Below are 11,951 nucleotides of genomic sequence, written 5' to 3'. Positions count from 1 at the left end.
AAGCGTTCAAAGAAATTCCACTGTATGTTTTCGGCGTCTCACTAACCCAGCTTTCCATCAAGGGGAGTTCCTAGGGTCAATTAGCGCGTTCCTGCATTTCAGCTAATCCTTTCCCCGGCTCCGGGAAGCAGGCCTTCCGACAGGGGAGGAAGCTGAGGTTCATAAAGGCCAAGTGAGCAGTCCGAGAACACGCGGCAAAGGGACCCCCATAAAGACCCGGGACTCCGCCGCCCTCGTCAGCCACAACAGCCTCCTTCCCCGACCCGCCCACCCCACCCTCTACGACCACGCCCACCCCACCCTCTACGACCACGCCCACCCCACCCTCTACGACCACGCCCCTTCCGTGACCAGGACCCGCGCTTCCGCTCTTCCGCGCTTCCGCTTCCGGCGGTGTGAGCTGGACCCGCGGAGTTGTGTGGCGTTCCGTAGCGATGGCGGCCGGCGGTAGCGACCCGCGGGCCGGCGACGTAGAGGAGGATGCCTCACAGCTTATCTTTCCCAAAGGTGGGGCTGGGGTTGCGCGACGGCCCCCGGTGTCCCGCGTGGTCGCCTCAGGCCTGGCGTGGCCGGGCTGTGGCGGGCGGCGGGGCGGGCCCGGGGCGTAGAGAGGGGCCGGGAGGATGGGGGATGCGGCCGTGGGAGGGGCCTGGGCCCGCACCGCCACTGTTCTTCGAGAGCGGCCAGTCGGATTCCACGCCTGCTGCCTTGGAACCGTCGGCGCCCAGCCCCCCGCTGTCCCTGAGCAACTTCTTGCTGCTCATTTAAGTAATTTCTCTTACCCGGTAAATTGCGAGGTGCTGCAGGGATGTGGCGAGGCTGAGCAAAACCGACCCTAAAGTGGCAAGGACGTCATCGTTAATCATTAATACATTCGTGGGCGCTTGGCTGCCTCAGTCGGTAGAGCATGCGACTCTTGATCTCTGGGTCATGAGTTCAAGCCCCACATTGGGCATGGAGCCTATTAAAAAGAAAAATAGGGGGTAATGTAAGGTTGCAATAGGAAAAAGAGGCTCGCTTGGACTGAACTCAACTTCGATTTGCACAGAGGTGACTGGGTCTTTTAAAGGGAGAATGAAGAAATGGGGAGGAGGTTGGCGGGGTCTCCGTAGGGTCAGGGGAGTGGAAAATTACAAAAAGCAGGATGGGGGGGGGGTTGGTCGATTTGAAATCCATTTGGGTTTGTTAACTGGCGCTTACGGGAGTGAGACTCCTGTCTCCCACAGCTCTTCTTGTGAACTGACCGAGGCCCTGTCTTCGGGTGTTGGCTGGGAGAAACCGTATATTTCTTGGGCAGACTTCGGTTTTCAGAGGTTTTAAAGGGGCCTAGAGTCACCTAGGAATGTGGCCTTGAGGCGTTAGAAATTATGTTAGTGTTTTGTTAGAGTCTTTCTGGGCCAAGGTTGAGGCCCAAAAGGAGGGCTCAGAGGAGCCTGGCCAGAGTTTGGTCAAGGAGAGCCTTTGTCAGAGGACTGCCAGTACAGCACATTTCGCTGTCAGGGAACTTTTCTTGTGCAGCGTGATGTACTTTATTTGTAATTTAGAAACTAAAAATAAGCAAGAAGCTTATGGTTTTAAAATAACCATATTTTACTCGTACCGGAAAATGCAAATGCAAACTGAAAGGCGGAAGTCTTCACAGTATCCACCTTAACAATAACCTTAAAATTATCCAGTAATTTAAAAATTATTATGTCCAGAATAAAAACTGAAACTCTACACCCTTGTCACTCAGAGGAAACTACTGTAAACAATTTCCAATCTAATTTCATGCTTACTTATTAATATGTACATACACTGTTTTCTTTGTAAAAATGAGATTATATGAAAGAAATGCTGCAGCCTTTAAAAATTTTGACGATATCGGGGCGCCTGGGTGGCTTAGTCGGTTAAGCGTCCGACTTTCGCTTAGGTCATGATCTCGCGGTTCGTGGGTTCGAGCCCGGCATCGGGCTCTGTGCTGACTGCCAGCTCGGAGCCTGGAGCCTGTTTCAGTCTGTGACACCCTCTCTCTCTGGCCCTCCCCTGCTCACGCTGTCTCTCTCTCTCTCCTAGAAATAAATAAAACGTTAAAAAAAAATTTTTTTTTTAAATAAAAAAAAAATGAAAAATTTTTTTTTGACGATATCAGGGTGGCCAGGTCATGATCTCATGGTTCTTGAGTTTGAGCCCCGCATCATGCTCTGTGCTGACAGTTCAGCGAGCCTGCTTCGGATACTGTCTCCTCTTTCTGCCCCTCCCCTGCTCGCACTGTGTTTCTCTTAAAAATGAATAAGCATTAAAAAAAGAAATTTTTGACAATATATTATGTAGAACTATCTTTTTTTTTTAAACTCAAGGCCCAACCGGGGAGGGGGTGGGGCTTGAACTCATGACCCAGAGGTCAAGAGTTGTGTGCTCTGCTGACTGAACCAGCCAGGCACTCCTGTCTTGGTCTTTTAAAGGGCTAGATATACTTAGTGGTTTACCATAATACTATTTATCTGTTGGTAGGATATAGGTGGCTTCCAGTTTTTTATTTTATAGGCTCAAGGTCAAATATTTCCATAGGATAGCTTCATGGACGTTTCTGGCGTATAGAAGTTTATGTGTTTTTTTAAGTGTAATAACTGAGACAGAGATGGCTTTCTTAATGTATGATAAATTAAACCAACTTATTGTGCATAGGTTTTATCTAGGTACTTTTTATTTATGCTTTGATAAACGCAGGTAGCATCTGGTACACATGAAAATTTTATTGAGTTCAGAATAATTAGATCTTAGATTCTGTCAAATAACAGTGTGTCAGGGTTCTGAATACCTGTTATCTTTGACCTCTCAGCTCGTGGGGATGCGCAGTGTTTATTACATAGTTTAGAACATGTGAAGATGGGGCATCTGGGTTGCTCAGCCAGTAGAGCATGCGACTCTGGGGGTTGAGGGTCATGAGTTAAGGCCCTATGGTGGGGGTAGACTTTACTTTAAAAAAAATGTGAAGAGGGGGCGCTTGGGTGGCTCAGTCGGTGGAGCGCCCAACTTCAGCTCAGGTCATGATCTCGCGGTTCATGGGTTTGAGTCCCGCGTTGGGCTGTGTGCTGACAGCTAGCTCAGAGCCTGGAGCCTGCTTTAGATTCTGTGTCTCCCTCTCTCTCTGACCTTCCCTTGCTCATGCTGCCTCTCTCTCTCTCAGAAATAAATAAAACATTAAAAAGAATTTAAAAAGGGGCACCTGGATAACTCGGTTGGTTAAGCATCCGACTTCGGCTCAGGTCACGATCTCGCGGTTCGTGGGTTCGAGACCCGCATCGGGCTCTGTGCTGACAGCCAGCTCAGAGCCTGGAGCCTGTTTCAGATTCTGTGTCTCCCTCTCTCTGACCCTTCCCTGCTCGTTCTGGTGCTCGCTCGCTCTCTCTCTCTTTCTCTCTCAGAAATTAAAAAAAAACAAACAAAAAAACATTTAAAAAAAAAGTGAAGATCTATAGAAACAACAGTAAGTATTTAAAAGATAAAGCCTTTGCTATAGATAGAAAGCAAACAAATGTGTGCTAATTCATTGTAGGACACAAAGAATGGATGAGGTCACTGAAAGTATCTGAATCTGTAGAGGTAGTTTTCACAGCATGTTTGCTGGAAAATAAAATTTGTCCTTTATCCGTGTGATATAATTAACAGCAATTCTACTGAAAAAATTAGTCAGTAAGACATTTTTTCCGAAAAGTCCCTCCCTCCCTCCCTCAATTAAAGACATACCCTAACATTTTGTACTAGAGAGAAAAATGTGTGTAGTATAAGAGCACCATCTGAAATTGCTACCTTTATCATAATGGTTGTAATGAAGGGTCCTCAAAATTCCCAGTTGAGGGGCGCCTTGGTGGCTCAGTCAGTTAAGTGTCCAACTTCAGCTCAGGTCATGATCTCATGATTTGTGAGTTGGAGCCCCACATCGAACTCTGTGCTGACAGCTCAGAGCCTGGAACCTGTGTGGGATTCAGTGTCTCCCTCTCTGTGGCCCTCCCCTGTGTGTTCTCTCTCTCTCAAAAATAAACACACATTAAAAAAATTTTTTTTTAATTAAAAGGAAAATTTCCAGTTGAGATACAAGGAATTGATAAATAATTTGGATTAATAAATGTGGCTGTGGTTCTTAAAATATCAGTGCAGAGAAAGAATAATATGCATAGTTTGGGTGCTCTGACCTTTCATTGTTTGAAAGGAGTGAAAGTGATGTATAAATAGTATTTGGACATCATCCTCAGTAAAGAATAGGAACAGGTGACTGGTCTCCTGCTGTCCCGTAAATTCTGTTCTGTTACATTTAACAGGTAAATTTTGTTTGGTACAGAAAGGGAGGCATATCTCACATGGCCAATTTTCCAGGAGTCTTAAAAGCAGTAATTGCTAGGGGCGCCTGGGTGGCTCAGTCAGTTAAGTGTCCAACTTCGGCTCAAGTCATGATCTCACCCAGTGTGGGGCTCAAACTCGACAAACCTTGAGATTATGACCTGAGCCAAAATTAAGAGTTGGGTGTTTAACCGATTGAACCATCCACGTGCCCCAGAGGACTTTTTAATGTTTATTTTTTATTTTTGAGAGCAAGAGGGCACAAGTGGGGGAAGGCAGAGAGAGAGGGACCAGAGGATCAGAAGTGGCCTCTGAGCTGACAGGCTGACACCAGTGAGCCCCATGCAGGGCTCAAATTTATGAACCTGTGAGAGGCGGGGGATGGGTTAAATGGGTGATGGGTATTAAGTAGGGCATTTGTGATGAGTACTGGGTGTTGTGTATGAGTGATGAATCCCTAAATTATATGCTTGAAACTAATATTACACTGTATGTTAATTCACTAGAATTTAAATAAAAACTTGAAACTAAAAAAATAAATGAGTATTAAGGGCAGGAGATTTGTGTGATGGTAAATATTTGAAGTAGGCTTAGTTGGTAAACTACATAAGACTGTGAAATCTGGGAAGTAGGGACTTCCAGCCTCAGGCCCAATGCCTAGTATGTAATTTGGTGAATGAGTAGATAGTGGATTTGTATAGGTACAAAAATAGAATTGGGGGTGCATTATTAATGTTTTGTTGCTAAACATTTGGCCCTCCCTGGGGCGCCTGGGTGGCTCAGTCACTTAAGCCTCCGACTTCAGCTCGGATCATGATCTCACGGTTCATGGGTTCAAGCCCCGTGTCGGGCTCTGTGCTGACAGCTAGCTCAGAGCCTGGAGCCTGTTTCAGGTTCTGTGTCTCCCTCTCTTTCTGACCCTCCCCTGGTCATGCTGTATCTCTCTTTCTCTCTCTCTCTCAGAAATAAGTAAAACATTAAAAAAAAAATTCAAACACTTGGCCCTCCCTAATGTGTAATAGTTATTAAAATTGAGAATGTGATGTTAGTATTCTGGAATATATTGTATGGAATAATATATTACGAGCTCATGCAAGCTAAAGAGAAATAATTGTTGGTTACGATCCATTTTGAAATCAGTAAGTAGCCTAATTAGGATAATGACGTGTCATTATTTAATAGCATGTGCAGGTCAGGTTCTTTGATGTTAGAAACTGTAACCCCACTGAGCTAAACTTTAGTCTCATGAACTCTACTGTGCCTTGTGGTAGGCAGGCCTGGATGAAGGTAAAGCTGTGTGATATGAGGCCTGTGCATTTATGCAGGGACAGAAACTTGCTCTGAATCTTGAAGGCAAAATGAACATTTAGAAGCTGTCTTTTGAAGGAATATTTTCAGCTGACATTTGTGCTTCTCACAAATAGAGTTTGAAACAGCTGAGACACTACTCAATTCAGAAGTTCATATGCTTCTGGAGCATCGAAAGCAACAGAATGAGAGTGCGGAGGATGAGCAGGAACTTTCTGAGGTCTTCATGAAAACTTTAAATTACACAGCCCGCTTCAGTCGTTTCAAAAACAGAGAGACCATTGCCAGTGTGCGTAGGTGAGTGCTGAAAGAAAGTTTTTATTAATCCAAACCAGTGGACATCTTGTAAATGCTTTTCCTCACCAGCCCCACCATCATCCCATGGATGTCATCTATACCATGAATGTTAGAAACATCATGTCTTTGTCAGAAATTTGAAAATAACTTAGAAGACTAAAATGCTCTTTGATCACCGTTTCCCGTACCTGAAATCCTAGTGAATTTCCTGCACAGTAACCACCGTTAGCAGTTGGTTGTCAGTCTTCCAGATCTTTCCCATGCATTCGCACATATATATACACCTATAAAAAACACACAGAAGTGATTGGGGGGGGGCGGTTAATAGAATGGGCTTATTTATTTTTCACCTGGAGTGTCTTCATTCAGGATCTTTTATTTTTAATTTAATTTTTATTTTTATTAAAATTTTTTTATGTTTGTTTATTTTTGAGAGAGAGAGAGACAAGAGTGTGAGCAGGGGAGGGGCAGAGAGAGAGGGAGACACAGAATCCAAAACAGGCTCCAGGCTCTGAGTTGTCAGCACAGAGCCCTACGCAGGGCTCGAACTCGCAAACAGTGAGATCATGACCTGAGCCGAAACCAAGAGTTGACCGCTTAACTGAGCCACCCAGGTGCCCTTGAACACTGTATCTTACACCAAACTTAATTCCTAAGGAATTAAGGATTTTAATATAAACCATGGTGAATAAAAGTGTTATGTGACAGTATGAGTGAATATATGTATTATTTTGGCTGTGGTTAATAGGAATTTAAATATGGTGAAACTTGATTCACTTTAGTTGAATATAATAAGATTTGTGAGGGCAGGAACTTGGTCATACTCAGTGACAGCCTCATCGTAGGCACTAAATAAATATTTTTTTTTTAATGTTTTTTATTTATTTCTAGGAGAGAGAGATAGCGTGAGCAGGGGAGGGTCAGAGAGAGAGGGAGACACAGAATCTGAATCAGGCTCCAGGCTCTGAGCTGGCAGTCAGCACAGAGCCCGACGCGGTGCTCGAACCCACGAACCGCGAGACCATGACCTATGCGAAAGTCGGACGCTTAACCAACTAAGCCACCCAGGCGCCCCTGTAGGCACTAAATAAATATTGAATGAATAAATGAATTTACGTAAATATCTTTAAACTCTCCTACATCAAATATAATGCCGTATGCAAAATATAAGTAATAAATAAACTAGGAAAGAATTGATATTCTTAATATTGAAAACTCCAACAAATAATTAAGAAAGACATGACATCAGTTTTTAAAAATGGATACAGTCTCCAGTTAGAGGCTTAATTTGAATCAGTACTTCAAATGGCTAGCTAATTCACATGAAATAATGCTCATCTTCAAGGAAATAAAAAAAATGGTAAAAGAACTACGTAGATTTGAAAAGATTAAAAAGAGGGTTTCCTGGGTGGCTCCTTTGGTTAAGTGTCCGACTCTTGATTTCAGCTGAGGTCATGATCTCGCAGTTCTTGAGTTCAAGCCCTGTACTGATCTTTCTGCTGTCAGCACAGAGCCCACTTCTGTGGATCCTCTGTTCCCTTTTCTCTCTGCCCCTCCCCTGCTTGTTCTCTCTCTTGTGCTCTCTTTTTCAAAATAAATAAATAAACTTAAGAAAAATAAAAAAGACATTCATATTCTCTGGATAATTCGACTTCCAGGAATTTATCTTTAAAACACACGGTAATTGGGGTGCTTGGTTTGGCTTTGATCTCAAGGTTGTAACTTAGAGCCCCACATGGCATAGAGACAACTTAAAAATTAAATCTTTTAAAAACAATATATAGTACTCAAAACTAAATCACACGGTAACCAATCAAATACACAAAGAAGTCCATATGATGTTCAAAAAGCATTACTTAAAATGAATCATTGAAACATTCAACAGCAGGAGATTTGATACATAAATTACGGCACAGCCTTTTAGCGGAATGCCATGTTCAGGGTGGAGTTATGTGTGTACTAAAAGAAAACAGCTACTGTGTTGTTGAATGAAAAAAGGCCAGTCACAGAATGACATTTGTTATGATTCCTTTATTTTAAAAATTATAGAGGAGGGGAAGCTGATTTCCATGAAAACACTAGTTATTTCTGGGTAGGATTTCAGGTTATCTTCACTTTTTTGATATTTTTGTATTGTTTATAAATAAGCATATATTCATTTTAAAACAGACCCCTCCATGCACATACCTACTCTGTACTTCTTTATAAACCTCTTCCCATGTAACTAAGTTTACAGTGTTTTCTTTAGGAAATGAATATAGCTCTTTAAGAGACAAAAAATGATGAAAGAGAATGTATGAGTGTATATTCTAAAACAGAAAAGTGTTTGGAATGGTACACTAAGATAATAATGATTTTGTTTAGGCGGTGATGTGGGGAGCTTTTATTTTTCTGTCCTGTGTTTTCTAAATTTTGTGTGATAACTAATAATGCTTCTAATAGAATGATAAGCACAGTAAGTTTTGTCTCTGAACAGACGTTTAAGGTGTGTTCTGAAACCCTAGTCCACCGTGGATGAGCTCTCTTTTAAGAGCTAGATGTGTGAAAACCCAAGATAGGATTTGACAGTGTTTTATACAGTTTGAACTAGAACTGTGCATTTTAAAATAAGATGCTGTTTGCACACACATTTGTACAAAGTAAGGTCTGCCCATATTTATTTTGTAGGTAAAGTTAAGAGAATTTCCTCCAAGTCCGAATACCCAAACAAGGGGGCAGAGAACAACAAAATAAATTCCTAGGGGGAAGGTTGTGTAGTCCTTAAGGCATAGGTGGTGGGTTTTCAGATGTTACCACAGCAGGGCTTCTCTTCTGTGTGCTCTGCTCTTGTGTGGTCTCTGTCTGGTTTCACTGTAACTTCCTGTTCTCTAGGAACAGAACAGGAAATTATTTGAAAGCGGGATTTTGCAGCCAAACTAACCATATGGAAAGATTGCAAGTGCTTTGCTTTTTTTTTCCTTCTTGCTAAGTATCTTGGGTTCTCTTTTTCCTAATCACCATTCTTTGATTTTTGTTTGTTTTGGTTCTCTACTCCACGATCAGCTTGTTGCTCCAGAAGAAGCTTCATAAGTTTGAGTTGGCCTGTTTGGCCAATCTTTGCCCAGAGACTGCCGAGGAGTCGAAGGCTCTGATCCCAAGGTTAGTACCAGCCGTGCTAAGTTCTGAGTGTAGGATAGATCCTACAGGTAGGATTAGTGTGTCTAAACAGTGTGCATTTAAAATCTGGACAGATATCACCAACATTCATTGGAGTGCCTTTCTTAACAGAGTGTGAAAGTGTTGGTTTCATAGCCCCCCAACTGTTAGCAAAAATGTGGAACAGCTGAATCTTTCATCCAATGATGGTAGGAGTGCACGTTAGTACAGTCCCTTTGGAGAACAAATGACCTGCATCTAGTAGAGTTAAAGATGATTATCCACTGTGACCTCCAGATCCACTCCTGGGTACATGCCCTAAAAGCAGCTCATACAGTTCATAAGGAGGCATGTATTCTAATGCTTATTACTGCAGTGTTAGTGGTCATAGAACTTGACAGTCAACAAGAGTGTGAATAAATAAATCATTTATATAGTTGTTCCATGGAACAACATGGAATAATATCAACAAATACCAAAATGAGTTTGGAGTGAAAAAAATTGTAGAAGGATACATATAGAATGATGCCATTTCTTATAAAGTATAAAAACAGTGATGCAGGGGCGCCTGGGTGGCTTAGTCGGTTAAGCGTCCGACTTTCGCTTAGGTCATGATCTCGCGGTTTGTGGGTTCGTGCCCCGCGTCGGGCTCTGTGCTGACTGCCAGCTCGGAGTCTGGACCCTGCTTCAGATTCTGTGTCTCCCTCTCTCTCTGACCCTCCCCTGCTCGCGCTGTCTCTCTCTCTCCTAGAAATAAATAAAACATTAAAAAAAAAAAAAATTAAAAAAAACAAAACAGTGATGCGTATGGCTTAGATATATATAGAGTAGGTATAAAATATGTATAGAAATGATAAATACCAAATTTAGCATAATGGTTAATTCTGGGGAAGGTATTGCAATAGGAGAGCATACACAGAGCCATTCATTAATTTGTTCTGTGTTTATCAAAGAAATCTAAATCAAATAGGGGTAACTCTTAAGGTTAACTTCTTTTCTATACTTTTTTAAATCTTTGAAACCCTTCATTATGTTTTTTTTTTTTAATTTTTTAACGTTTTTATTTATTTCTGAGAGAGAGAGAGAGAGACACAGCATGAGCAGGGGAGGGTCAGAGAGAGAGGGAGACACAGAATCTGAAGGAGGCTCCGGGCTCTGAGCTAGCTGTTAGCACAGAGCCCGACGTGGGGCTTGAACCCACAAACCGTAAGATCATGACCTGAGCCAAGTCGGACGCTTAACCCACTGAGCCACCCAGGTGCCCCTAAAACCCTTCATTATGTTTCTAAAAGGAACGGCACGGAGGAGATATAGCTCAAAGGGTAGAAGTGTCCGCAGTTAGAAGTAAATGGAGAAGTGGGCACGGGTGCTCAGAGATTAGCATGTGTTAAAAAGAGATCGGGAACACTGCTGGGTGCTGGGATAACTTCTTTTGGTTTTCTTGTAGCCTGGAGGGGCGGTTTGAAGATGAGGAGCTGCAGCAGATCCTCGATGATATCCAGACCAAGCGCAGCTTTCAGTACTGAGCTCCAATACCATTCTGCTGAGGGAACTGCATCCACAGCCCAGCACTGCTGTCCCAGGGGCTGGAGCTGCCTTAAACAGAAATTCTCTTGCAGAAGACACTTGGGCCTCCTTCGGACAGAACAGCCCAGCTTGGTCTTGGTTTAGGTTGCTGTGTCGGACTTGACTATTGGACCATGATAACCTGACCTTGCCTCTTGGGAGGATGAGATGGGGTGATGTGCACATAAGCTACACTGTTGACTACCTCATACCACGGTTTTGGCCCCTGTGTTATTTCTAAAACTTTTTTTTTAAGTTTTTTTTTTTTTTTTTTTTTTTTTTTTTTGAGTAATCTCTACTCCCAGCATGGGGCTTTAACTCAGGAGCACAAGATCAATTGTCACATGCTCTACTGGCTAAGCCAGCCAGGTGCCCCCTTTTGAGATTTTATCTTTTTAACCTTTGTGTTATTTTTGATTCCTAAGATTTCATTTTTAATAATTTCAATGTGTTTATAGTTCTTAAAACTATAATTGAATGTATAAAACTGATATAGGAAACAGTAGTCTTATCTCAGTGCAAAAGGAAGAATTAAGGGGCACCTGGCTGGCTCAGGCTGTATAGCATACAACTCTTGATCCCAGGCCCATGAGTTCAAGCCCCATGTTGGGCATGGAGCCTACTTAAACAAAAAACAAAACAGCCCAAACAGGGGTCCCCAAATATAAATACAAAAGGAAGAATTAAACCAGATCTGTATCCTCATTTAAAGTTCTCAAAGAAAGGAGGAGAGTCATGACTGTGAGACAGCATTGGCATCATTGTGCTTAACCCGGAAGTCCAGGAAGAAGCTCGCTGGGAAGTGGTTACACCTGAGGAGAACTGCCAAACGTGGGGCCCGTAGCCTTGCAGATGGGTACTTGGCCTTTTTTCTTGGACTGTTGGAGAATGTTGGTTTGGAGGCAGTGGTCCTTGAGCACTGTTTTTTCACTCCCAGATTAAGATCTTTTTCCTTCATAGTCCAGACTGGGAGGTCTGACACTTTGAAGAGTCCTTGTCTGGGGCACCGAGTCCAAACCTCTGGCTTGCTGCCCAGCCGCAGGTGCTCTTTGCTGCGGTGACCTGCAAGGAGGGCACCCGCCTCTTCACGGGCCACCACAGGGCAGGCTCTTGCTGTAAAGCTAGTCGAGAAACCCTTTAGTAGCTGCACATGGGAACATGGTGCAGCGGCCGTATCGTGGCCAGTGAGGTTTATCCACGGCGTCCGCGCTGCTCACCGAAAGGGAAAAATAGTTAATTTTTTAGCTGAAAGGAAATATGCCTGTTTACTTCACAATTTGGAGATTTTTCTTTGGAGCACTTGTTGGCTCCAGATGAATGTATGA

The 11,951-nt window shown here is 43.1% G+C and overlaps 1 protein-coding gene across 1 annotated transcript; it reads left to right on the top strand.

Annotated features, from left to right (window-relative positions):
- Positions 1 to 389: 389 nt before the first annotated feature.
- Positions 390 to 10,938, top strand: POLR2D (RNA polymerase II subunit D). Its single transcript, XM_039253216.1, has 4 exons — positions 390 to 507; positions 5,745 to 5,925; positions 8,968 to 9,063; positions 10,508 to 10,938. The coding sequence occupies exons 1-4, from the start codon at positions 435 to 437 to the stop codon at positions 10,584 to 10,586; spliced, it is 429 nt and encodes a 142-aa protein (XP_039109147.1). The 5' UTR covers positions 390 to 434; the 3' UTR covers positions 10,587 to 10,938.
- The last annotated feature ends 1,013 nt before the right edge of the window (positions 10,939 to 11,951 follow it).

The sequence above is a fragment of the Hyaena hyaena genome, unplaced genomic scaffold, assembly GCF_003009895.1.
Source record: "Hyaena hyaena isolate Hyena2069 unplaced genomic scaffold, ASM300989v1 scaffold_441, whole genome shotgun sequence".
NCBI lineage: Eukaryota > Metazoa > Chordata > Mammalia > Carnivora > Hyaenidae > Hyaena > Hyaena hyaena.
This window is presented reverse-complemented; position numbering and strand designations above follow the sequence as displayed.